This window comes from Psittacula echo (assembly GCF_963264785.1).
Source record: "Psittacula echo genome assembly, chromosome: 16".
NCBI lineage: Eukaryota > Metazoa > Chordata > Aves > Psittaciformes > Psittacidae > Psittacula > Psittacula echo.
In genome coordinates, this window is record NC_137752.1 from 12016694 (window position 1) to 12043885 (window position 27192).

Below are 27192 nucleotides of genomic sequence, written 5' to 3' on the forward strand. Positions count from 1 at the left end.
TGCCGCTGCCCTTCCTCTTCCCACCTTCCTCCCCTGCCCCTCCCCGCGGCGCTCCTGTCCCGCCGCGGCCGGAAAGCGCCGCTGTCGGGCAACGCGTTTACGACATCGCGGGCGGTGGCGGCGGGACCGGGACCATGTTCGGGGCGGCGGAGGAGGATGACGCGGATTTCCTGTCCCCCGCCAGCGGGTGAGCGGCGGCGGGCACTGCGGGCTGCACCACCGCTCCCTTCTCGCTGCCGTCAGGGGCTGGCAGCCCTAGGGGAGCCTCCCGGCGAACGGGCCCGCGGCCTGCGGGGCCCCATGGAGCCCTCCCTGGTGTTGGCAGGGCCCTGCCGCTGACTCGGGGGGTGGTTTACCGGGTGATGGGGACCAGAGGAGGAGCGGGAGCCGTCCTCCCTTTACGAGAGCCTGCACCGGCTCTGTGCCCGCCTCTCCCGTCCCGCCTTGCTACGGGCGTAGAGAGGGCCCTTCCCCCGGCAAGGAACTGGCGGCCGGAGAGGACCGGGCCGAGGGGCTCCGTGACCTGAGCACCCTGCCCAGGGACCGTGAGCTGCTCCCGTGAGAGGAGGCGCGGCTGCCCCTGCAGTCACGGGTGGACGGGCGGGGGAAACGGGCTCCTTCCACTCAGCGTGCGGGGGCCCGCTGGTGCTGGCTTCGGGGGGTTAAGCAGGGCTGGGTGCTGCGCGCTCAGCAGCTCCTAGGCCGTGGGTGTCGTTTCAGTGTGCAGCACGCTCGGTTTTCTGCTTGTTGCTCTTTGGAAGGTTCCTCCACAGTTGTGCTTCTAGCTGTGCTCGTTCCTTGCCCTCCAAGGAGCTCCAGACAAGCACTGAGAGCTGGTCCTCTCCTTTTAGCAAACAGTTATGCTTTAAAAAACAAGAGGGACGTGGAGCTGTTGGAGCGAGGCCAGAGGAGGCCACAGAGATGCTGTGGGGGCTGGAGCAGCTCTGCTCTGGAGCCAGGCTGAGAGAGCTGGGCTGGGTCAGCCTGGAGAAGAGAAGGCTCCTGAAGGAGAGACCTGAGAGCAGCTCCAGTGCCTAAAGGGGCTGCAGGGAACCTGGAGAGGGGCTTGGGACAAGGGCCTGTAGGGACAGGCCAAGGGGAATGGCTTCAACCTGCCAGAGGGGAGACTGAGATGAGCTCTTAGGCAGAAGCTCTTCCCTGTGAGGGTGCTGAGGCGCTGGCTCAGGGTGCCCAGAGAAGCTGTGGCTGCCCCATCCCTGGCAGTGTTGAATTAGTGTTGAATTGTTGATTAAGTTGAATTATTCACTTGTCCCACAGGGCCAGGTGCTTAAACAGGCTTAAAGCAATGAAACTGCCAATGTGTCTTGTAAGAATAACCTGTTTGCCTGCAGCATTAAGCCCTCTGCCCTCAGACAGCAGAGCGTCTGCTCTTTTAAAGCTTAATGGAGAACGTGTTCCCTGGGCATTTCAAAAGGAAAACTTCTCGTGGAATGGTGGCTTCTCCATTGTCACATAGTTTTTCCAGTACTGGAACCATCAACTGTTCCATACAAGGGCAGTCCTAGGCATTGCTTTAGAAGTTACTTTCTTTTTTAGTGTAGTTTCAGTCCTTGTTTCTTCACTACAGTAGCTTTTGAGGAAGTGAAACACAGACCACTTCCAGCCGCTTTGCCTAAAAGTTCTGCTTATTCAAAAAGAAATGGTTAATTAGGTTAGAACTCTTCCATGTGCATCCGTTTGCTTATCTCTGAAGTAATGGTAAGCACTTAGAATTAATGATGGTATCTGTAAAGCCAGTGTTAAATAAGGTGAAGCAGTTTATTTCTCTTTCTAGTGCCAGGTTGGCCTCTCTCTTTGGTTTGGACCAAACAGTCTCAAGCCATGGAAATGAATTCTTCCAGTACACGGCACCAAAGCAGCCTAAGAAGAGCCAGACAGCAGCTGGTGAGGAATTGGGCTTGGACGTGGGGAAGTAACTTGGCAGCATGTGTCCTGGTGGCCCTTTGTGAAGAACGCTCAAATCCTGTGTTCAGTTCTTGGGCCCCTCACTGCAAGAGAGACATTGAGGTGTTGGAGTGGCGCCAGAGAAGGGCAATGGAGCTGGTGCAGGGCCTGGACCCCAAGTGTGATGGGGAACGGCTGAGGGACCTGGGGGGTTCAGTCTGGAGAAGAGAAGGCTCAGGGGGGACCTGATCACTCCCTACAAGTGCCTGACAGGAGGATGGAGCCAGGAGGGGCTGGGCTCTGCTCCCAGGGAACAAGGGATGGGACAAGAGGAACCGGCCTCAAGCTGCACCAGGGCAGGTTTAGATGGAGCTGAGGAACAATTCCTGCCCCAGAGGGTGCTCAGGCATTGGAACAGGCTGCCCAGGGCAGGGCCGCAGTCACCGTCCCTGCAAGTGTTCACACACCGTGGAGATGAGGCCTCAGTGCCATGGGTTAGTGGTGGCCTTGGCAGTGTTGGGTAATGGTTGGACTGGATGAGCTTAAAGATCTTAAAGGTTGGTTCTATGATTCTATGAACAGCCGTGTAAATAATCCTCTTAATTTTCTTTGATGGTATTATCCTCTAGTATGTGTGGCTACTCAATGGCCTTTGGTGACTTTGGAACATCACTCTTTGGTTTTGGGTTTTTTTTTAAATCTTCTTCTGGAGTTGTTTTTCTTTGGGGGAAGGAATGTGCCTGGCATTGTGGCTATTCTGCCTTGCTGATGCTATCTCTACTCTTGGTTCCTCAGCAGGTCAAGCAGCCCAGAAGGCTCCTGTGGCCCCAGCAGCTTCAGGAGCTCCATCTGTGTTTGTGGCCACTGTGGTTCATGCTTATCGATAGTAAGTGCAGTTTCCTGCCTGACCTGTTAGTCTGCATCTCTGGGAGCTAGAGACCTGATCATTGAGGGAAGATATTTTTGAATGAGTGAGATGAGACTGCGGTTATAGACACGGGTCTGCATGGCAGTAATGCTACAAATCAATGCAAGTTTCTGCACAATACCAAGTTCAGTTACTCCGCTGCAGTCCTGGGTTATGCGGTTGTCAAATAAATAGCGAGTTTCTTATTTGGCCATTACAGGGAACTGCATCCTGAGGCATCAGCCTGGCATTCACACTGTTTCCAGGCAGCTCTGTCAGGTGCTTATGTCTCACATTCCTGTGTGCAGAACTGAGGCTCTGAGCACGGAGTGACAGCAGTAAAATCCTCTGTCCATTTGACACTGACGTCATGCTCTGGCTCTCTTGAAAGAGCAGTTTTCAACTCAAACTCCATAATGTGTGCTCCTGTGATCTGTGGGCAAGCAAGACATGTAATGTTTTTAAGCTTAAGAAAGACTGTCTGAACCTTGAGGCATGAGGACAAGAACTCTAAAGAATTAAAACTCAGCAGCAGTAGAAAGAAATGTGAGGAAGGGATGGTTCCACAGCTGAATATCTCACTTGTCTTCCAGTACAAATGGGCAGTACTTGAAGCAAGGCAAGTATGGAGCAGCTGTAGTGGGGAACCACGCCACTAAAGAGGTGAGGAACACTTCACTCCTTCAACGTTTTCAAGTTGAGAGCACGCTGTTATGGGGTAGTGTTTCTCTGCACTCACTGGCATGTCTTTGCCATTGATGTTGGAGGTCTGGGTTCCACTGCTGCTTCCACCTCCTGGCCCTCCTGGGCTTTCTTAGGGCTCAGCCATTTGCCTCGGTGACCTCTCTCTTTTCTGTGATCAACAAGTTTGTAAGATCTTTTACAACTTATGCATGAGATATTTTGATGTGTTGAGTGCAGGTGTGTGAAGGAAGACACTTAATAGAGCCAAATATGTCAATGTGATGCTCTATCTGCGTTGTTTAGCACTTGGAAAATTCCCTCCAATTTATTACTCAATCTACTACTCTGGCTTATGCCTGTATGGCATGTATTGAGTTCTGTGTATCGAAGGGTTAGTGCACCATCCTTTTACACAGTAGCTATGACAAATATAGAACTAGTCAAAGCATCTTGCTTACTGCAAAGTAATTAGTTTAAATTATTAGTTTAAATTATTCCTGTCACTAAATCAATGCACATTTTCCAAGGGATTTAAGAGCTGTTCCAAAATTGCATTAAGTATTTTTGCTGTGGAAAATGCTGCTGCTGGGTGTGTTTGACAAATAAATACTGTAGCCTTAGGCTCAGAATTTGATCAAGCATGTGAGGATTGAAGACATTTTGAGTTCCTGCTTTTTGTTCTTTTTCCCTGCCCAATTCCTTGTGGAATCCAGTACAGGCTCCTCCTTTACATCAGTCAGCAGCAGCAGATCACAACTGCAAGAATCCATCCAGGCTTTGTATTCACGGTAAGACTGTGGCTTAGAAAAGCATTCAGGGATCTATGTTATTCACAGCAAAGAGAAGGTGACTCTAAAATACTTAAGTCTTAATTTATAGCCTTTGAGATCAGACATCTGAAACAGCAAGAGGGGTCTTGGTGACTGGGAGCGCTGTTCTCCTCCTCCTCCTTGTGTTGCACAAGAGATCATTACATCTGCCTTTTGCAGAGCAGTAGATTTCATAATGTGAGTTCATGTGCTGTGGGAGGTATATTATTACCTCTAGATCATAGAGGAGGTGGTTTGAGTTTTGCAGTCCTACAGTGAACAGAAACAGAACAATTCCTTTTGCTAATAACTTGCAACTGAGCAAGCAGAAGGAAATGTTTTCTCTCAGAAATCTCACACTCAGCATTTTCCTGCTGATAAGAACAATTTGGAGCATTGCAAGTCCTAAAATGGGATCTCTCCGGATGTTCTGTTTTCTGCCAGCTTTACAGAAAATTGGTGTGTTGATTTGCTGCTCCCAGCTCATCATCAGATGATACGAAAATTCTTGATTTGATAGAAGAAATTTTACTCTGAAGTGGTAGAATTTCAGTCCAGATTTCTGCTGAGGACGGCAACTTGCTCTTCAGATTTTATAAGTGCATTTTGGGTTCTGTAGTCAGCTTTTGGTGGCATGGATTTTTAGAATCAAGGAAGAAGGGACTCCTCCAATTGATTGTGGAAGTCCAAATATAATCAATACTTTTGAAAAGTAGATAACTTCCAATTAAAAATCTCAGCATGTATTATACGACCCAGCTTCAGAGAAGCTTGTGAACGCTTTCACCAGCTTGTGAAAACTGCAGCATCTCTAATGAACTTAATATTTCCTCATGTATTTGAGTTATAATAATTCTTCCAAGATAATGAGCACATAAATAAAAGCTATTTTGTGCATTCGGAACTTGGGTGTTAACACAGCAGGATTCTGCCTCTGCTTAATTTCAGTAGCTTTTATTTTAAGCTTCTTTTGGGATGTGGATTTTTTAATTTATTTCACTTGAATGCATCATTTAATGTTAACATAGGACTGATTTCCTTTTTCACAGGTCCAGCCCAACAATTACAGTACCTTCTATGATGATCAGAGACAAAACTGGTCTATCATGTTTGAGTCAGAAAAGGCTGCAGTGGATTTCAGCAAGCAGGTAACTACTGTGTGCGAGGCAGGACTTGCTGCCCTGTTAGAGCTACAGGCAACTCAGACCTGTCTCTGAGAGCACCTTACTGCAGAAAGGCTCCAAATTGGTTGTACTTTTACATTGCAAGTACAGCCTTGAGTATCTGCATGGCTGTGATGGAGGCAGATCTGCCATGAGCCTGGTGGAGTTCTGTTGTTAGATACAGACCTCTGAGGGAGGGAGCCTGTTACTTCTAGGGGGACTTTTGATCCAGGTTCTCAAGTACTGTAAGACCAATGGCTCTGTAGAGCAGAGCGTATTTACTCAGCAGGATTCAGGACAAGGAAACATGGAATGCCTCTTAGGTGCATCTATAGCCTGGGCTTGATCAGTACAGTAACAAATGCATCAGATCTGTAGTGAGTTGCAGTGGAACTTGTCACTCTGTTTTAATGACCAGAGACTTTCCTTCTGCAGGTGTGCATTGCCAAATGCAACAGCTCACCAGTGCTGGATTCAGTACTCTCCCAGGATCTCCTTCTTGGAGAGGGGCAGGGAGCAGAAGGAGGAGACTCTCTGGAGGTTGCCTATACAGGTTGGCTGTTCCAGAACAATGGGCTTGGACAGGTAAAGGCATTTCTGCTTCTTCCTGATACTGAGTGTGACAGCACCCGGAAGGAACCTGTCACATTGAGCATAGTATTGATGCTGATGGTAAAAGGATTTTGTCAGTCACTTATGGCACCATAATTGAGATCTTAAGTGTTACCTATAGAATAATAAAGGATCCCATTACTGTTCAGGAGGAGGTGATTGAAAGGCATTTAACTTTCATTAATACGAATGTTTGAGAGTGCCTATGAAACTTGTGAGAACAGACAGCGAAGCCAGCTCTGCTCCTCTGGAAGCAGCTTGAAGAAGTGATAAGAAGGGCCTTGTCTGACATGAAGCATATCTCCAACTATTAAAAGAATGAGAATGCTTTCTCATCCTCTGCAGCTAATAAACAAATGCTTTGACATTCCAATGCATTACTTCTAAAATACTTCTGCTGGCAAAATTAACAGCAAAGGGTTTGCATTGGTATCCATCTGCAGCTGAATCTTTTTGCTATAAAGAAGGGCTTTATGTTTTTCATCTCTAGGGAGTGTTTTATTTTTCTTGGCCTGCCTGGCATGCCTCTCACTCTGTGTACCAATGGTACATAGCAGAGCCTACTTCTAATCTGAAAGAGTTGTTCAGCTGCATAGTTTAATGTGCAAACATTAAGTACAAACAGCTGCTGTTGTAGTTTAATGTACAAAACTTGTAGACAGTTGCTTGCTGTTTGATAGGAGCCTGTTGTGTGATGTTCTGGTTGGCCCAGTCCTGTCCTGACCATCAAGCTCAAAGCAGTTGTAAAGTCTGAGTTTCCAGCCAGTGTTCACTATAAGAAATTGGACTGAATTACACTAGAAGCTGTAGCCATGCTCTGTCTTATGTCTTGGAATTAATTTTGGAAGAGGCAGAATGGGAGACAGCACATAAGAGCTTGTAGGAGTTTGTGAAATGCATTAAGTAGAGTTCAGAGTCTTGAAATCATTGGGAAATCCATACATTCTGTGTTTTTGTTCTTCAACTCTCTAGGTGTTTGACTCGAATGTTAACAAAGACAAGCTGCTGCGCCTAAAGCTGGGATCTGGAAAGGTCATCAAGGTAGAACTTCTGGCACTTTCATTACAACAACTGAAGTCTGAGCTTTGAATTACTGAAGATCTTGTTCAGGATTCTTTATTTTGTTCTTAATTTACACAATATAGCCCAGTCTCCTTCCTAGTGGCACTGTTAGAGGTTGTCCTGTTAAAAAAAAGAGCTTCCTGGTTTCAAGAGCTGAGTTTTTCTGTTGTCTGTTTTTGTGGAAGCCACTTAATCCATTACCTTGTTCCCAGGGAGTTCTATTTCTGAAGGAGGATTTTAATTTGGGAACAACTTCATATTCCTCCACACTGATTGTGCCTCAGAAGCGGAGCATCAAATAGCCCTGACTCATCACGTGGGGCCAGAGCATGGGAGGGTGAAGGCAACTAACAAGTTCTCAAAATGGTCTAGTAAAACATAGTACTACAAGTGGTTTTACCCTCTAAGTCACATTGTGAGGGTTTTGACTGTGATAATTTTTCACTCCAGGTGGTGTGATGCTCCCTTGTGTTACTCCATAAAACTAGGCTGTGAATCAGAGATAGTAGAATCACAGAGTGATTGGGTTGGAAGGGACCTTAAAGATCCTCCAGGTCCAACCCCCTGCCACGGGCAGGGACACCTTCCACTAGAGCAGCTTGCTCCAAGCCCCTGTGTCCAACCTGGCCTTGAACACTGCTGGGGATGGGGCAGCCACAGCTTCTCTGAGTACCCTGTGCTCACCACTCAGACCTCAGCCTACCTTCATAGAGATGCTTATGTTCAAGTCACTTCCATTACCTGAGTAATTCATAGATGACCTGTACAAATTTTCCTTCATTGAAGATACACTATTTTTCTTCTTTATTTGTTTTAATGTCTATCTTCCTATTAATGTTGCCTGGGTGCATTAGTCATCCTGTTAAATGCTGGCATCCATTTGACCTGCTTATTGCTCTGGCTTATAAATCTCCTTCACTTTAACTGTTTTCTGTGGTTGCTTTATAAATCTAACCACAGCAATTCAGAAGTGATCTCACAAGGAGGTGGAATCCTGTTCTTTCCCTGAATCCTGAGAGGCCACCACTGAGTGTTCTGCAAGCTCCTGCAACTGCAGAGTCTGTGCACACAGCACAGCATGCAGCTCTGTTCTCCAGGATGTCAGTGGGATGTGTGATAGCTGTTTTAAGTTATGGTATTTAAAACTTGAACCAGGTTTCTGGTACCTGCAGAGATCTGGAAGCCTCCAGCCTTCACACTAGACATTGCTGCATGTGTTTGATTTCATTGCCAACATGTTGGAAGCTGCTTCTTTATGCTTAAGTCAATGTTGCAACTTACAACTGGCCATTATGATTTATTGTAAGACACAAGTTTAGTGCTGCAGACTGAAAACAAACAGGATTTCACAAGAATCTGTGTATGGGTTTTGATATCTCCTATAGCCAGTGCCTGAAGATGTCTTAATGAAAACAATGTCATGTCACTGATCAAGCTGTTTGCTTTCTATTCTGTTGTGTCTCTGAAAACCAAAGGGCTGGGAAGAAGGAATGATGGGGATGAAGAAAGGAGGCCGAAGGTATCTGATCATTCCTCCAGCATGGGCCTATGGAGCTCAGGGAGTGGCTGGCCGGGTCCCTCCAGACTCCACTTTAGTTTTTGAGGTGGAAGTGAGGCGGGTAAGTGTCTCTTGCCATGTGTTTATTTTACACTACTTTATGGCTCTTGAGTGGCAGCGTTTGTCTGCAGGGTGAAAACCTGCTGTTGGTATGAGAACCACAGCTCAGAAACTGTTATAAACCAAATACCACAGGAAGATACATATTTTTAATTAAAAAACACCAAAATTCCCAAAAATCCCTCTGGGCTGTTTACTAAGACATGTCTCTTCTAACTGTCTTGGGATCTTTTCATTGTGAGTCACTTGGGAAAACAGCACTCAGTGGGGAATGACAGGATGCAAAGACTCAGCTTCTCCAGTTCTGAATCAGTCATAAACCCTTAATTGAAGGGGATGAGCTTGACAAAGGAGCAGTCATAAAAAATAAAGAAGTTGCTGAAAACTTATTTTGGGAACCCAGAATAACCTGTGTTTTGTTACGTGGTTTTTAAGGTGAAGCTGGTAAAGGACTGCTCTGGTTCGGATGGACAGAGTGTCAGCTCACGGGATTCTCCTGCACCTTCTCCAGTCCCCAGTTCAGACGGCTTCCCTGCAGACACTGGTTTGCTGCCCCCATCTACAATACCTCCAAAGCCCGGGTAAGAGGCAGCTGCGTTAAAAGATGGCAATGTTCATAGACACATGGCACAGCCCTGCATTAACACAATAATTTGGCAGATGTGGGTCCTTTGTGTGCCAGCCTAGGGCTGTCAGTGTGGCAGAGAAATGCTTGCTGATGAGGCTTGCAGGAAATTTGCTGCTGGAATATGCTGACTTTCAGATTAAAAGAGATTGAAATGGGCACAGATTAAGTCATTCCTCTACAGCATTACTGAGATCTGGCCTGGTTAAGCCGTATGGGTACTGCTACAAGAGCCTGCTTGTCTCAGGTGGCAGTGTGGTCATCAACAGCTCTTGGGTAATGGCTCATTTGTTTAATTGCAAATTTTACGTTGTCGTTTGTTTAACTGTGTCAGCCATCCTTTTTAGGGAGCTCAAGTTGAAGTGCTGCTCGAGTTGTCGTAAGTAGTTTGTTATTAGACTTGATTAAAATTGCTTGTACCAGGATGTGGTTGTTGCAGGAATCCATGAAATCATCTTTCTGTAATCAGCTGTTCCACGGCCATGGAACCTGTCCATAAGGATGTTCAGAAACCTACAGGCAATGTTGCAAAGAGTCTTCCAAAAGCAAGCTAAACTAAATGCTTATGGTAGAAGAAAATGGTTTTCCTAGGGGGAGGTGTATTTGATGGTATTCAGAAATGCAGACTATTGGATCCTGAATTTCTTGTTAATCTCTAGTATCAGCATACACTTGTTTGTTTTTCAGGGAGCCAGCTGTTCGGGCCAAGTCAAACTCCATCAGTGAACAGCTAGCAGTAAGTGTTGCCTTTTTCCTAACTAATTTGAAGCCTTAAGTAGGGAAACTTGGTTGTTTCACCTTTACATTTGGTATTGCTGAAGATAAAGTGAACATCAGGCAAGGAAGGTTCTTCAGTGCTCACTGTACTGACAGTGGGTTTGAAGGGATTAGGAGAACATGATCCTCAGTGCTAGTTCCTACTCTTAAATGTAAAGTCACTTTTGACCATGTGGATAATTACAGGCTAGTTGTCTTTTCAGATAGATGAACAAAAATAAAATGGATAACAGAGTAAATGGGACATTTGGTATAACTTTATACAGCTGCATGGGAAGATGACTTCTTGTGAGTACCTCAGGATAGAAGCAGCTGCTAAGCAGCTTCCTCAGTTCACATATTTTCACCCTGTTGCTGTGCTTTGCGCAGAGATAAATTTTAATATGTGGTGACAGTGGTGTCATCCCAGAAGGAGGGTACGTAAAGCAAGCCAGATGAACAAACCCAGTGTTATCTTGTGTGCTTGAGAATTAGCTTTTCGTGCAGTCATTGAAAAATTGAAAGACAGAATTAACGAAATGATTTAGAAGAGTCTAATCCTGACAGATGTGTCTGTAATGTCTGAAAAGCTTGGGCTGAGAGACCAAGGGAGAGTAACTGCAAGCGTTTCTTTTAGAACCCAGATGTAGCAAAGGCAAAGCTTATTTCTCGGATGGCTAAAATGGGACAGCCCATGCTGCCTTTCCTGGCTGGGACAGCAGGTAGTCAGCTGGACTCCAGTGACTCGGAGATAGAGGTACATCATTATATAAGTATGACTTCTTTGATGCTTTCTTTCCTGTGTGAATCCCTTAAAGGGGAATCTGTAGCAATAGTTCTCCCTTTGTACAGGGAAGCATACCCTGTTCCAGTGGCAAAAGGACTGAACAAATCCACTAGACAGTTCAGTTGGGTTAACTGGGTAACACCCACTCTGAAGTGATCTTGGGTTCTAACTGTTTGCTTGTTCTTCAGCATTCATTGTAATATGCAGAAATGTTTTTAGGATCCAAATACACTCAGAGGGACAGCACAACCAGTGGCTTCATCTTCTGTGAGACCAGCCCAGCCAGCTCATGCGGTACTGCCCACAGTGTCCACACAAGGTAATGTGCTGGTGTGCTGGGATCGGCATAGCAAAATTGCACTTATTTGCAGGCTTCAGGCACAAGGGTTGTACAAATAGAGGATTCATTCAGGGAACTGAAATAGGAACTGATAGGTATGTTCCTGGGTCAGGGCAATCCCAAGCACAAACGCAGGCTGAATAGAGACTGGATGGAGCAGCCCTGAGGAAAAGGACTTGGGGGTGTTAGTCAATCAGAAGCTCCCCATGACCAGGCTTCAGTGTGCACTTGAGCCCAGAACCCCCTCTGTGTGCTGGGCGGCTGCACCCCCAGAATGTGAGCAGCAGCTCAAGGGAGCGCTCTGCTGCTCTGTGGGGAGACACACCCCACACCCCCCTGCAGTCCCCCCCAGCTCTGTTGGCCCAGAGCTGGATCAGTCCCCTGATCCAGCTCTGGGGCAAAAGCACAAAGAGGGATGTGGAGCTGCTGGAGCGAGTCCAGAGGAGGCCACAGAGATGCTGTGAGAGCTGGAGCAGCTCTGCTCTGGAGCCAGGCTGAGAGAGCTGGGCTGGATCAGCCTGGAGAAGAGAAGGCTCCTGAAGGGGAGACCTGAGAGCAGCTCCAGTGCCTGAAGGGGCTGCAGGAAACCTGGAGAGGGGCTTGGGACAAGGGCCTGCAGGGACAGGCCAAGGGGAATGGCTTTAACCTGCCAGAGGGGAGACTGAGCTGAGCTCTTAGGCAGAAGCTCTTCCCTGTGAGGGTGCTGAGGCGCTGGCCCAGGGTGCCCAGAGAAGCTGTGGCTGCCCCATCCCTGGCAGTGTTCAAGGCCAGGTTGGACACAGGGGCTTGGAGCAAGCTGCTCTAGTGGAAGGGGTCCCTGCCCGTGGCAGGGGTTGGAGCTGGAGGAGCTTTAAGGTCCCTTCCAACACAAACCAGGCTGGGATTCTTTGATATGATTCTAATGAGGCATGTTGATCCAAAGCTCCATAGGTAGACTAATTCATAAAGCACAAGACTAAAGTCCTTGGATTATGTCTTTACTGTGATCCTGTGACATTGCTGCTTGAGGAAGACCGGCCACGGTGCTTGGGCTGTGCTGTCATCTTGTGTGCTGGGATGGCACAGATATTTCTAAGACTTGTGATTACTAAATGAAACTGTTAAAATCCTTTCCCAGTGAACAGAAACTATTTTGTTTGAAAAGGATGGAAATAAGAGTGAAGGGCATCAGAGGCTGACAGCTTTGGTGTGGGCTTGACTTGTCTTTCCATGATGGACTAGTAATGTCAGCTGAGCAGGCTTCAGAGTCAGCATGAGTCACATCTCATGTCAGTAACCTTCAGAGCTGCCTTTCTTTGAATGAAAAGAGGTTGCTTAAATGTAGGTAGAAGTGAAATGTCTGTGAAAGTTATTCTTTAATCACTTGTTTTGCTGGATTTAAATCTCACAAGGCTGCAAACAGGCTTGGGCTAAATTTTTGTCTTTTTAGTTAATTTTTTTTTGGCAATTTCACACTGGGTGAGTTAAATTATTTCCAGCTACTTTGTGGCATACTGAATTTCTTTCTTCCTTTTCAGTACCTCAAGCGTCTGGTTCTGCACCCCCAGTATCTTCTGCTGCTTTAATTCCTGCAACGATCCAACCCCATTCAGCTCTGCCTGCAGGAGCACAAGGCTTTCAGGTACCAGAATGAAATCCAAGAGAGTATTGGTGCTCTTGTCCTTTCTCCTAAGTCTTACTTCTCCATTGCTGCGGCAAGGATGAAGATGAGAATCCCAAGTTCCTTCCTGTGACACTCTGGCATTCTCAGGTTTCCATTACATGCCTCTAATTCAGTTAAAAAGGGCAAATTTTAAGCTTGTTGATGGCTTCTTTAGGTTGAACCAAGAATTAACCAGACTTTTTTTAATATCTGGTTTTGTAGTGGATAAAATAAAAACTTCCAAGTATTTGTAAAGCAGAAACCAGAAGAATTTTAGTTGTAGCTTTTCTTGGTCCTGGTCTGGTTTTCCATGAGAGCTCATTCACACACTCCAGGTGTTTGTGGCTCATGGTTTTCACCCAGTGAAAGAACAAGCCTTTTAAAAGGCTTGTGGTGCTGCTGTGAAGTGATACAATCTGCTTGCTAAACAAGGAAACTTTAAACACACAATGTGTTTTCCACACCAGATAGTAAAGACTTACTACTATGATAGTCATGCAAACTGTTCTGTAAAGTCTAAACCCAAGCCTTTTACTGTCTGCTTTCTGTGGTTATTTTCACTCAACGTATTTTCTGAAGCTTTTGGAAACCAGTGGCCTATGTCACAAAGAGCCTTTAATTTAAAGGGTTGAAGCAGAGGAAGAAATCATTTGATAATGAATAAATAAAACCACTATGTGGTGGTAACACCTACCACGAGCCCAAAAATCATCTCAAAACCCCACAGCAAGCCCAGATCTGATGTGGCCTTTCAGTGCTTTTGCTTTGCACTTTCCTTGTGTTGAAAATGAGGAAAGTTTGGCAAGTAACAAGATAAAGAAAGGCTTTTCTGTTTGTTGAAATAGAAACTGTTCATTAAAGTGAAGTTTTAATCTGACAGTGATTTGGATGTATTCACTTTGAATGTTTTGAAAGTTTAACCCTGATATCCTGAATTCTTTTTGACCGTTGGCCCAAGTTGTATTGTAATCTTTCCTTTTTCCTTGCCTGAGAGTATGAATTGGTACATAGGAGATAGCTGTAGCATTTAATATGTGCTTCAGTCTGTTTAGCTGCTCCTTCAGCACTGAATGTTAAAGTTGCAATCAAGTTGTGTTGCACTTTCTAAGCCCTTCCTAGGAAGCGCCTTGTGTTAAAATTAACCTAACTCCAAAGTGAGCTGTTCATGTGCTGGCGTTTGCCTCTCCCACATGTAAGGTAACATATTTTTGCTTAAAATTCAGTGAAGAAGATAACTTAGTGAGCTGTGGTAACTTGAACATGCATTTAAGCCTTGAAAGAAGTGACTTATTTTCCCTTTACTATAACTTGTGTCACTTGACTTCCAGCTTCTTACTTCTGTTCCTTTTTTCTTTCCAAATATATCATATATATAAATCCCATGAAATCCACTTAGGTGTGGGGAGGGGGAAAATATCAAAACATGTTCTAATCTATTAAACTTGTTGTGCAAGGCATATCCAGGAATGGCATTTGCTTACCCCCAGACTGCTGCATCTGCTTCTCAGCTCCAGCCTGTGGGACAGATGTATCCTGCACCTTACCAAGGTATGTTTAAAAAAGTTCTTGCTTTCGAGAAGGTTGTAATACCTGCAGTAAACTGTTCAGCATGAGGATGTAGGTAGCAGTAGTAGCAAACACATGAATATTTATTTTGTCTGTCATAGAATCAGACTGGTTTGTGTTGGAAGGGACCTTAAAGCTCATCCAGTTCCAACCCCTGCCACGGGCAGGGACCCCTTCCACTAGAGCAGCTTGCTCCAAGCCCCTGTGTCCAACCTGGCCTTGAACACTGCCAGGGATGGGGCAGCCACAGCTTCTCTGGGCACCCTGGGCCAGCGCCTCAGCACCCTCACAGGGAAGAGCTTCTGCCTAAGAGCTCATCTCAGTCTCCCCTCTGGCTGGTTAAAGCCATTCTCATTTGGCTTGTCCTTACAGGGCCTGTCCAAAGTCCCTGTGCTGTTTCACAAATCCCTATTTCTTAAATATCAAATAAGGGTAAACATTTTCCAATAAATATCCATCTTTTTTTCTTTTTTTCTTTTTTTTTTTTTTACCTTCAAGAACTTTGTGCAGTGTGAAGGGGAGTGGAATTTCCAGGTGTACTCCCAAGGCTGTGTGTTACTACACTTATTTTATAGATGGTTCTTACGATTATATTTATAACTGTAATAGTAAAAAGTTCTCCTACCAGCCAGGGAAGGAACTGAAGTGTGCATGTAGAAGCCTTTAAGTGTGAGGATGTAGCAACCTAGGAAGGACTTTTAGGATATTAAGGAACTTCAGAGTTTCAAAAGCCAGCCTTTGTGCCTTTTGTTTGACTGTTCTCTTTGCACACTACTGTTCCTGTGTGTCTAGGGGCTTCCCTCTTGTTGACCCAAGTGCTGTCACATTGCTCAAGAATTTCTTGTAGTCATAAGCCTGCCTGTTCATGTTGTTTGGAAAACACCTACATGATTAGTTTTCCAGATACCATGTCCCTTTTATTTGTGGGAAGAGAGTAGCTGTCCTGTCTGGCAGGCTTCAAACTGCTAAGCATGGCTTTTGGTCTGTCTGTGTGAAGGCATTTTCCCCTTGTGACTATAGATCTCTCTCCTTTCTATTTAAGCTCCTGGGGATATTACGTCTTTTTTGATGACAGAAGCTCGGCAGCATAACACTGAAATCCGAATGGCTGTCAGCAAAGTGGTAGATAAGATGGATCATCTGGCTGCCAAGGTAACGTATGCACAGGCAGGCTTGTTAGTGATGGTCTTGTTACTGCTTGGTCTTCAGGTGTAGTCTGAGGAGCTGGCTCTGTTTAAATGCTGGATTAAGTTTGTAGGTGATGTTAGTAACAGTGAAAACTTCAATGTTACCAGACCTTGAAGCAGTAATAATTCAGCTACTGTGAAAAAGCTAAGCCTGGGCTTGGGGAAAGGTGTTGTCTCTGTCTTTAATATCATACGGCACATTGTGTTTGGGGAGATTCACCACCCTTCAGGAGGTGTCACAGTAGATACAGTAGCATATATCCTACAGCTAATGAGATGCAGCTATGGATTTTTGTGGATGTCTGACTCTGATCTACATCCATAAATTAATTTCCTCTGGTTTAAGAATGGCTTATCCCTGCAGGTGGAGGAGTTGAGGAAACAAAGTGCTGCTAACAGCTCACTCCTGCCTGGTATCTCCTCTGTCACTATGGAAGCTTCCATGATCATGAGCAATATCCAACGCATAATCCAGGTGAGCTTGGCCAGCCTTATTTGACTGCTTCCATAAGAAACTGCAGCCCACTGTTACCCCTAATGGGGATAACTAGCTCTTCTGGTTTGGCCCAAATGTCCATCTTCCCAAGTGTTCTATGTTTGCTTGGCCAAAACCAGCTGCCTAGTTAAGAGCATGAGATACACAATGATTTCCACCCTCCTCCCTCCTAAAAAAGCTCTGCTCAGCAGTTTGTGGTTTGGGTGCTTTCCCAGCCAGAGTTGATACGCTGCTATTTAATAGGACTTGGCAAAAGGTTCATGTGAGAGAAATTCAGCCTCTGCTTAAACCTTTGTGGGCTTAACCCACAGCATCCTGCAGCACAATTTCACAGCTGGAGTACTATGTTGCAAACCCCACCTACTTCTGTTTTTCACTACTTGGTATTATGGTTTGTAGCTTTCCAGGAATCAGCTTTACAATCTTGTGTTTTGTGGGTGAAAAAGCCAGCCAGACACAGTATTCTCTAGAATGTGGTTTGGCAACCACTGTCCCGTGCCAGGATTCCTGCTAAATGCAGCATGGTGCCTTCAAGTGGTGTGACCACAGAAGGTGGTATCTCACCACTGTATTGTGTCTGTACAAAACAAAGGTTTAGGTACTGCTGCAGGGAAGTCTGAGTAAGATTGAATATTCATGCTGGGCTATGCTTTAGGAGAATGAGAGGCTGAAGCAAGAGATATTTGAGAAGAGCAGTCGGATTGAGGAGCAGAATGAGAAGATCAGCGAGTTGATTGAGCGGAATCAGAGGTAAGGAGTGAGAGGGTACATTTGCAAAGACTTACCTATCTAGCTTACACTTGATTAGGCATAACCAGGAGGGGTGCTCTTTAGAGTAGAGACCTGTTCTGATATATTTGATTATGTTGTTTAAGGCATTAGAAGTGTGGGGTGTTGTGTCCCCCCCTTCCCCAGAGAGCTTATCTCCAATACTGTGGTTTACTGTGTAAACAGGGATGTGTAAAAGGGGGTAAAACCTCATGAGCACACTTGCTCTGCTTCTGGGAGTTTTTACTTTTGCTAGCTTTTTAGCAAGGTGGAATAAATTGTAGATGTGGTGTCCTTACTTCCACTGGCTGTGTGTTCCATTTGGTTAAAGAAGGGGAATAACTTGTTTAAGGAAATGGCAGAGGTCAGTGGATATCAGGTTATCACAGCTCTTGACTGTGGTAAGAACATTAGACTCATTAGAGAGGCAAAGCGGGTATCCAAACTGATACAAAATCTGCTGTGCAAGGCACACTCAATTCACCCTTTTGAGATCAGGGCCTTAATGCAGGCCCCCATGCAAAATAGTCTGGGACTTGTTATGGAGAAAGCTGATGTGAAATACCATGTTTTGTCTCTGAACCTTTTGCTCCAAATCATGTGTTTACATAGATGCTCATCCAGTCTTCCTCCATTCACAGATACGTCGAACAAAGTAACTTGCTAATGGAGCAGAGGAACCATTCCCTGCAAACAACAACTGAAAACACACAGGCAAGAGTGTTGCATGCAGAGCAGGAGAAGGTAATGGTGACAATGAGCAGAGCCATCAATCTCCAGCTGCAGCCAGGAGAGGGGCTGCTGGTGGCACTAAAATGTGCTGAAGCCTTGTTAGTCAAGGCTTAAGTCAGTTCTCTTACAAGACAAATGTAGTTCTGGACTTATGTTTTGAAAGCTGTTCTGAGAAACACTTTATATTCATGACAAAGTCAGCACAGAGAATATAAATGGTGATCTTCATGCTGTCATAGCTTTCATATTCATATCTTACAGGGAGGTGTCTGACTTATTGGTAACTTTGTAGGTATATGTCCAACACGTTGAGGAATTGTGTATCACAAGGCTTTGTATTTCAGTGACTAGAATGAATGTAGCTGTAAGAAAAAGTGCTTGCTACTGAAGTTTCCTCATTGCACTTTTGCACTTTTGATTTTTAATACTAATATTCAAGAACTTTGTTTTTACCAATAATGTGTTGTGCTTTTGTGAAAGGGGCTATTGGGAAATAGCTTTCAAACCACTTAAATGCACTTGTGCATGGCTGCATATTCTGTAATGTCCACTTAGGACAGCCTAGCCCAGGCTGGCTTTGAGGTCAGTAATTGCATGGTGTCTTCTATGCTTTCTCAAACACTGGCTTCTTAAATAACACCAAGTTTAGTCTTGCACTGTGCTCCCCTGCTGAATTGTGCATTTCTCTAATTCAAATGTGAGATGATAAATGCTTGCTCTGCATGAGAACCCTGACAAAGTGCAGCTTTCCAGGGTGTGACAGCAAGTGTGCTAAAGAACAGCACAATACATGGCTGATAACTGTGTGCTGGTGTGAGCAGGCAGTGAAGGAGGATTCTGTTTTAACACTGGGAGCCCAGGGAGCCAGCCATACCTATAATAATGTAGTGAGAGATTCTAACCAGGAGTAAATCAGATTGAAATAATAAATAAAATCCCTTCTGTCTGAGCACAACATCCAGCTTGTGCAGTAGCCTGGGGAGGAAATGTTTTGGGAAGTATAAAATGATCTTTAGAAATCCTTTTGGCCTCATCTTCAATAGGACTCCACTTGATCCAGCAGTCACTGCCTGGGTAAGAATACTGTTACATGAACAGACTTCAGGCTGCACCAGAAAAGCCATGACTTGCATTGGGTGATTTCCCCTACTTTTGTGAGAGTATTGACTGTAAATGTGACAGCTGATACTCCTTCCTCTTCCGTTTATCCAAGTTAGCTTGCTCTGTGACTGCAGTTCCAGAGATCGCTATAGACAGACAGAACCAGAGAAGAGAGTTTTAGGCTCTTTTATCTGTTCTTTAATTAAAAACAGGGACTCACCACTTATTTTGTGATGCAGGCCAAGCATCTATGCCTAGGATCACTGAGAAGAGGTATTAGTAGCTTGCTGCTTTTGGGTGTTCGGTCTTCAGCCCTGGCAGAGCACATCACAGCTTTAGATGAAGGTTTTGCGTCTCATAATGACAGTAATACCCCACAGTCTCCAGTGCAGGGAAATGGTAGTCACAAGTAGGACCCACTGCTCCTACATCTGCAGTGTGGAATGTGCCTTTAGCTTCTTTCTTTTTAAGCCAGGCTTCACTACCTTTTTCTGTCAAAGCTTTTACAATTCTTGGAATAATTTAAAGGCTTCTCTGGCATGTCTTAGCTCCTGCAATGAAGCACTTTGCTTTTCTGATGATGATTAATGCCTCTGCCTTGCAAGTTGTGTTCTTAACTCTCCCTGTTTCCTGTCACTGCTTTCTCTTCCCAGCACATGCTGCCAGTGGATCGGGGCTGGGACCAGGTGAGGCAGTGTGTCTGCTGACTGTGTAGGCCATAGATAACTGTGCCCTGGGTAGTGCCAGCCCAGCTTCCTCTTGCACAGCTAGAAGCTGATTGGCGTCAGAAGAATTGCCTCAGATCTTGAATTAGCATAGATCTTCCACTTGGAAAAAGGCTTTGGAAAAGGGCTTTCAACTGGCAGTGTAGCCACTGGCCCCCTCTTTCTTGGGGAACCCTTTGCATAGAACTTTGGCACGTTGCTGCTTGGTTTACCTCCCTCATGGGAGGAATAGGACATGATCATGTAATTATCAGAGTAGATACAGATCATGTAAGATTCTTGGTACCTGAAAGCTGGAGGCTGGAGCTGAGCTAGTGCAGATATGAAGCATTCACTGCAGAAACTTAAGTCTAGTAACAGTTCCCGTCGTAGGATTTCCTTATTTATTTTCTTTATTTGCCATTAAAGATAAAGATAAGTGCTAAAATAACCTTTAGATATGCCATGGGGTTTGGTTTTGGTTTTAGCATGCTAGGAGTTAGCATCTTGAACTGCAGTGAGACATGTATGGAAACTTAAGAGAAAAGCAGGTCAGTCTCTAAAATACTGCCTCCTCTTTAAAATGCATGGTATGGTATCCCAGCCCTCAAGGTCAGCACATATTCACCCTCACCATAGCTGGAACAATTTTGCTCACAGCTCTTCTCTGCCCAAAGGTGGTGGTCCTAGTCTGAAGAGAAACTCTAGTTCTTTTATGGGGATAAAGCAGAGAGAAACTCCAGTGCTCCTGACCTTACCAGTTACAAGAAAGCCTGTTGGGAATCTGGTTGTAGGCATAGAGAGAGAAGCTGTTTGGGTATTCTGTGCAGCAAGTGAGGTTTTCTGACGGGTGTAGTTCTGTCTTTGCAGAGCATCCTCTGAATTTCGTGTGTCATGCAATGAGATTGGGAATGTGACTTTGTCTTGATGCCTTGAGCCTCTCCTAACAGGTTGTTTACGAGTTGTCTGACAAGCTGTGGTAGTACCTGGGTTTACTGAGTCACTGACTGAGCAATATTAAATCTAAACAAGTCAACAAATTACCTTGAGATCTGTGCTCCAGAATGCCAGCCCTGCCCGTGCAGGCACCTCAAGGTGTCTACGTGCCGAGTGCGCTGGAGGGAAGGTGCTCTTGTGGCTGGAACAAGCCTGTGTTTTGTGTGGTTTTTCAGTCATTTGTAAGCTTATTGAAGATAATTACATGTTGGAGCCCAGGCATTTACTTGAACAGACATTGTCATAGCCTGAAAACTCTGAGCAGAGCCACCAGGCACTGCTGCTAGTCTTAAAAAGCATATATAAACTTTTCAAGGAAAACTCCTGGAGTTGACCTGGTGTGGTGATGAGGTTGGTGGTGGTCCTGTGCAACTTTCTGGTTGTTCTGGACAGCTTACAGGCAAGCACAGTAACATGGCAAAAGAAGTTATTGTTACATCTTCAATTTGGAGGTGCCTGTAAGGTGCTGGATCAGCACTTCCCTGATCACATCTCCAGGGCCTTGTCAGCTCTTCCTGCGAGAACAGTTGTGGTTGTCTCCTCACACTCACAGATCCCTTGTTTTTTCTACCTTGCTCCATTTTGTACAGGCCAAAGTTGCAGAGGAGTTGGCAGCTGCCACAGCACAGGTTTCCCAGCTGCAGCTGGAGCTGACTGCACACCAAAAGAAGGAGATGGACCTGCGGAAGCAGCTCTCTGCTGCCCTGCAGGAGGCTGAGCGGCACGAGACACAGCTCAACAAGCTGCAGGCACAGTTAGCAGGTGAGGCTTCCTGTGCCTGCTCCAGCAAAGCTCCTTTGTCATTGGTTTTCCTCTTTTGTAAGCCATAGGCTTTTCCTTTCTTCCGGGATATCTGTTCCTGCTTTTCCTAGGGTCAGTCACAGGGTGTTGAAGGAGGATATTGATGCATTGAAGGTTATGTGCATCCGTGTTAGCACTAAAAGCAAAGTGGGCTGAGTCAAATGAACAAGATCATGCTGTGACAGGGATGTCTTTTGCAGAAGCAATCTCTTGGTATTGCTGGCTGACATCTTGTAGAGGAACTGAAATGTTCCTGTGGTTGAAAAGTTAAGATAAAACCTGAGGTATATAAGCACTGCCATGTCACAGAAGCTGTTCCTCATCTGTCTAGTCTCCATTCAGGTGCAAGCTGTGTTGTTGATCTCATTGTGCAAGAGACACTGTTCCTTCACCTGAGCCCCAAATGCATTCACCTGAAATATATGTAATGCTAAAACCCACAGCAAATTGTGTTTTTACAGAGCTCCAGGAGGCCTCTGAGGACACTCAGACCAGATTCAAAGCTGAGAAGCAGAGCCGCAAACAGTTGGACATGAAGATCTCAGCACTGGAAGAAGAGCTAACGGACCTGAAAGTAGAGAAGGAGACCCTTGAAAGGGTATGTCCTGTGCCAGCATCACAGAGATACAGAGAGGGCTTCAGTTTGCTGAAATTTAACCCAATATTCTTGTATGTTAGAATCATTAATTCTATGATAATAACATGATTCTATGATCTTAAGGTCCTTTCCAATCCTAACCAGTCTATGATTCTGTGTAAATATCCAAGTTGGGTAAATCTTGACTCATCAGCAGGAAGGATCCCTGGTGGATCCTTTGTGCTTATGTGGGTTCTTTGGTTTCTTTTTTAATATCTTAGCCAGTAATATGTCAACCTTCCTACCTTTAAAACAATATCTCCTTGATTTTAAAGTGATAAGATTTCCTGCTCAAAGCAGCTCTTTCTGCATGAGGAAGAGAAGCTTCCTGGGTGCAGTCTGGCCTATTCCATGTCCTGTTCTGTATTGCAGAACCTTGCAGAGAGGAAGAAGAAATCTCTGTCAGAGAGAGCTCAGGCAGAGGAGGAGATGGAAGAAATCCGCAGATCCTATCAGCAGGAGCTGGACAAGCTTCGCCAGCTGCTGAAAAAGGCACGGACTTCGACTGACCAGGCAGCAGCAGAGCAGGTGAGGAGCCAGGGGAGCTTCAACAAGTGTCTGGAAGCCTTGTAGGAACTTACTATTTCCTACCTATGGTGCAGGAGACACTGTGAGTGCACTATGGTGCAAGAGACACATGGTAGGGAATAATTGTACAAATACTCAGGTAGTGGAAGAATAAAAACGTTATCGGCTTGATTTTAGGGGTTAACTTTAACACAGGGCTCACTTTGTTGTCTTTCTAAAATATCTTTGCTGCTGTTTGGCCCTGTTTCTGACTCCTGCCTTTCTAAGGCAGTGCCTGATTTGGGTGGGCAGGAAGGCTGCAAGGTCCCAGTTGTTCTCTGACTCAAATCCCAGGCCACTGACATGGCTGCAGAGCTTTGCTGCAGCATTGGTGCAGGCTGGCAGGCAACTTCAGATGTAGACTGTGTTAAAGAGTGTCAAACTGAGGAAAGCAGAGACACCAAATTGAGCTCATAGTAGAGAAGAGTACAGGACTGTTGATAAGTGAAAGACTGCTTAGAAATATGCCAAGAGATCTGAAATGGGAGTGAGAGCTTCAGGTCAGCCTGAGGGATTGTGGCTGGAATTGAGCTGAGGATTGGGCAGGAGCTGGTGACGGCTGCAGGGCTGCCATCTGCACGTAGGTGTTGCATGTTGTCCAGCCTCAAGCTTTCAGCCACTTCTTGTGCAAATACCCATTGCATGTGTGTGTTCCTAATGATTTCTCTTACTTGCTGGGCAGCTGTCACTCATCCAGGCAGAGCTGGAATCCCAGTGGGAAGCTAAATGTGAACGTACGCTGGCGGCGGCCAAGGAGCAGCACGTGAGACAGTACCAGGAGGTGTGTGAGCAGAGAGATTCCCTGCAGCAGCAGGTGTCCCAGCTGGAAGAGAAGGTAAAGGGCTGAAATGTAATACCAAATAAGCAGTAACCGGCATCTCCCACCTAAGTGCAGCTTGACTTTAACTTCTTATCTTCTACAATGGGGCTACGGAACTGATGGACAGGGGTAGAGCAGTTGATGTCATCTACCTGGACTTGTGCAAAGCCTTCGACACTGTCCCACACGACATCCTTGTCTCTAAATTGGAGAGACATCAATTTGATGGGTGGACCACTCGGTGGATAAAGAACTGGCTGGATGGCTGCACGCAAAGAGTTGTGGTCAATGGCTCGATGTCCGGCTGGAGACCGGTAACGAGTGGTGTCCCTCAGGGATCGGTGTTGGGACCGGTCTTGTTCAACATCTTTGTCGGTGACATGGACAGTGGGATTGAGTGCGCCCTCAGCAAGTTTGCCGATGACACCAAGCTGTGTGGTTCGGTTGATATGCCGGAGGGAAGGGATGCCATCCAGAGGGACCTTGACACGCTTGTGAGGTGGGCTGATGCCAGCCTTACGGAGTTTAACCATGCCAAGTGCAAGGTCCTACACCTGGGTCGGAGCAATCCCAGGCACAGGTACAGGTTGGGCAGAGAAGAGATTTAGAGCAGCCCTGCAGAGAAGGACTTGGAGGTGTTGATTGATGAGAAACTGAACATGAGCCGGCTGCAGTGTGTGCTTGAAGCCCAGAAACCAACCGTATCCTGGGCTGCATCAAGAGGAGCGTGACCAGCAGGTCGAAGGAGGTGATTCTGCCCCTCTACTCTGCTCTCGTGAGACCTCACTTGAAGTATTGTGTGCAGTTCTGGTGTCCTCAGCGTAAAAAGGACATGGAACTGTTGGAACAAGTCCAGAGGAGGCCACGAGGAGGATCAGGGGACTGGAGCACCTCCCGTATGAAGATAGGCTGAGAAAGTTGGGGCTGTTCAGCCTGGAGAAGAGAAGGCTGCGTGGAGACCTCATAGCAGCCTTCCAGTATCTGCAAGAGGGCCTATAAGGATTCTGGGGAGGGACTCTTCATCAGGGACTGTAGTGATAGGACAAGGGGTAATGGGTTCAAACTTGAACAGGGGAAGTTTAGATTGGATCTAAGGAAGAAATTCTTTACTGTGAGGGTGGTGAGGCACTGGAATGGGTTGCCCAGGGAAGTTGTGAATGCTCCATCCCTGGCAGTGTTCAAGGCCAGGTTGGACAGAGGCTTGGGTGACATGGTTTAGTGTGAGGTGTCCCTGCCCATGGCAGGGGGGTTGGAACTGGATGATCTTAAGGTCCTTTCCAACCCTAACTATTCTATGAGTCTATGATTCTTGACTGTTACGGAATTTGGTCTTGTCCATGGGATGTCTGTATTGCATCTGTTCCATTGGGTTGGTGGGTCAGTGAATCTACTGCTGCAATTCTGAATGAGGGAAAGCTGAGATGCTTTTAGTCTGAGACTGACATCAACAATCTCGTCCGCTTTTCTGAACTTATCTCTGGGTTTGAGCAGAAACTGGGTTTTGAGTTGGGTGACACTGAAGGGGCTGTAACTGACAGGCTCTAGTTCTTGTGTTTCAGCTTGCAGCTCTAAAGCACTCCAAAAAAGCAGAGGAGCAAAAATTGTCTGAATTCCAGCAACGTTTGGAGCAACTGGAGCCTATCAAAGAGAAGGTAAAGGGAGTAACATAGCAGCTGAATGTGAACTGGAGTGCAGTAATTGCTAACCTCAGGCTTCCAGTGTCCAGAATAACAAGAGCATGGGAGGGGAAAGAGTACACATTGCTTCCAGCAAACCAGAACAGGTCCAATGATGAGACCTGGCCCTCATTTCTCTGGGATCTCAGTAATGCTGTGCCTGTTCTTGGTGTTACTTAAAGACCTATTGACACAGTTGGGGATCTCCAAGGTTTTTGCTTCCTTGGGTGTATTTATTTTGGTGCTGTTACTTTCAGCAGCTCTCTATCAAAGCCATGCTTAAAACTTCACTTGGCAATTTACCCCCTTTACAAGAAGCTGGTTACAGGTAACCTGCCCGTGATGAGGTTCACCGTGGTGGCGTCTGAGAGCTGTTCTGACTTCCAGTTTCTGTTTGGCAGTGTTCAGCCTTGCAGTCTGATATTGTGGCACTGAAGGCTCACTATGAAGAACGCATCCAGGACCTGGAGAAGGATCAGGCTGGATCTTCACCTGCAGACTTCACAGAAGAGGTGAGCTTCACTATCCAGTATTTCTCCTTCCTAAGCTAATGTCTTTACCTTGAATGATTTCTCTCTGAGCAGAGATACATTATTTTCTCCACAGAAGCACTATATTTCTAGTAGCAAGGTCTACAGAGGAAGAAAGGATGTGATCTTCCTACTGCCACTCTTGGTTGCTTAGTTTTATTTTGTAGAGTAAAACTCAAGATTTGAGGTTTAGATTAAAACATTGAAGGAATAATTAAGAAGTGTCAGTCTGCCTTGGGTTTGTGCAGCCTCAGTTCTGGAGAGAAGGGTTTGGTGTGTGTGTAATGGTTCTGAATTAAGATGACATGATGTATTCTGCTTTGTTATGGGAACTTCTAATTTGGAAAGTAGCTTCTTTGAAAACCAGGTGTGTGTTTGGATTTGTTGTTCCTTCACCTGGAGGAGGATCTGCTGTTGAGGCCAGCGCTTCACATGTTAATGAATTGTATCGTTGTTTCCTGTCTTGCTCTTTTGCAGATAAAGAAGATAATGAATGGGGTGTTTCAATCTCTTCGGGGTGAATTTGAGCTGGAGGAGACATACAGTGGCAGGACAGTTCTGGGTGTTGTCATGAACACTATTAAGGTACAGCAGTGCTAAGAGGCACAAGGTGATCAATGAGAGAGAACAGGCTAAACCCACAAATGTATGTTGTGGGGCTGAAATAACTGAAGCAGAAATCTGTGGGTGGCAAAGCAGCCCAGTAATAGAAGATACAGGGCTCCGTGATGGTTTATGTTCAGGATGTAACCTATGTTCTCTCTACTCACATTTTTCAGACTGTAACACTGCAACTACTCAACAGGCAGCAGGAGAAACCAGATCAGGACAGTGAAAAGGAGGAATCTGAACCAGGAGCAGTGAGACAGGAGGGATCACCTGGAGCCGAGCCTGACCATGATAAACCTGTGCAGCATAGCCTAGCACAGAGTGCCACATTCCCAGCTGATCCTGAGGAGGGAGCCACAGGCTCCGTGGTGCCTGACCAGGAAGGCGACTCTGCTGCTCTGTCGGCCAGGCCCACAGCTTCTGAGGAGGAGCCGGTGACACAGAGCAGTGGGGTGTCAGAAGAGGAGAAGATCCAGGGGGAGCATCTCTCTTTGACAGCTGAATCCCACCTGGATCCTGATAAGGGGCCTGTGCTTGCAGGACAGCCTGTTCCTGAGGTGGATAAGGACTTTGTCCCAGCTGAGCAAGGACAGGAGAGCAGTCCCATCAGGAAAGCTGAGACTGAACGCAGTCCCTCCAGAGTATCTTTGCAGGCAGAAGCTGCAGAACCCTTTGTTCTAGAAGCCAAGCCAGAAGCAGCAGATGTGGCAGTGCTTCCAGGAAAGCCAGCTGTGGAGCAGAAGGCAGAGGAGCCTGTGGGAGGTTTAGAGCCCCCACCCTTAAACGGTGAGGGAGGGAACTGCACAGACCCATTGCATGGAGCCACCTCTGAGGAGCCTGCTTCAGCATCCAGCACGGCAGAGCTGAGCTCAGCTGTCATCAGAGAAACCCCAGGACAGCAGGAACTGGACTCCAGCCCCAGGCAGAAGGAGTCCAGGTAAGATGTGACTCCTGGAGTAGCCACAGTCCCACTTTGCTGCTGGTCAGCTCGGGCTGGTACAGCAGCACACAGGGAGGCTGGTGCAGCTGCTCTGCTGTAGAGTGGCACACTCTGCAGAGGGGGCTGAAGCTGGTTTGAATGCTGCTAGGTCC

At 46.1% G+C, this 27192-nt stretch overlaps 1 protein-coding gene across 6 annotated transcripts in view; it reads left to right on the forward strand.

Annotated features, from left to right (window-relative positions):
- Positions 1–66: 66 nt before the first annotated feature.
- The window catches only part of FKBP15 (FKBP prolyl isomerase family member 15), a 29494-nt gene continuing 2368 nt past the window's right edge, over positions 67–27192 (forward strand). The window contains exons 1-27 of one of the 6 annotated variants that reach the window (XM_080630713.1): positions 67–187; positions 1796–1905; positions 2701–2791; positions 3406–3475; positions 4210–4284; positions 5355–5453; positions 5904–6053; positions 7053–7121; positions 8618–8761; positions 9196–9341; positions 10073–10121; positions 10779–10898; positions 11148–11247; positions 12786–12889; positions 14365–14458; positions 15519–15628; positions 16028–16138; positions 16815–16909; positions 17569–17671; positions 21051–21222; positions 21723–21859; positions 22271–22426; positions 23148–23300; positions 24845–24937; positions 25363–25473; positions 25969–26076; positions 26271–27037. In XM_080630713.1, the coding sequence (XP_080486839.1) occupies positions 135–187; positions 1796–1905; positions 2701–2791; positions 3406–3475; positions 4210–4284; positions 5355–5453; positions 5904–6053; positions 7053–7121; positions 8618–8761; positions 9196–9341; positions 10073–10121; positions 10779–10898; positions 11148–11247; positions 12786–12889; positions 14365–14458; positions 15519–15628; positions 16028–16138; positions 16815–16909; positions 17569–17671; positions 21051–21222; positions 21723–21859; positions 22271–22426; positions 23148–23300; positions 24845–24937; positions 25363–25473; positions 25969–26076; positions 26271–27037 (3590 nt within the window). In that variant the 5' untranslated portion in view covers positions 67–134. Of the gene's footprint in view, positions 188–1795; positions 1906–2295; positions 2463–2700; positions 2792–3405; positions 3476–4209; positions 4285–5354; positions 5454–5903; positions 6054–7052; positions 7122–8617; positions 8762–9195; positions 9342–10072; positions 10122–10778; positions 10899–11147; positions 11248–12785; positions 12890–14364; positions 14459–15518; positions 15629–16027; positions 16139–16814; positions 16910–17568; positions 17672–21050; positions 21223–21722; positions 21860–22270; positions 22427–23147; positions 23301–24844; positions 24938–25362; positions 25474–25968; positions 26077–26270; positions 27038–27192 lie in introns of those variants that run through there. The other 5 variants (XM_080630714.1, XM_080630716.1, XM_080630717.1 and 2 more) reach the window with 5 other exon arrangements.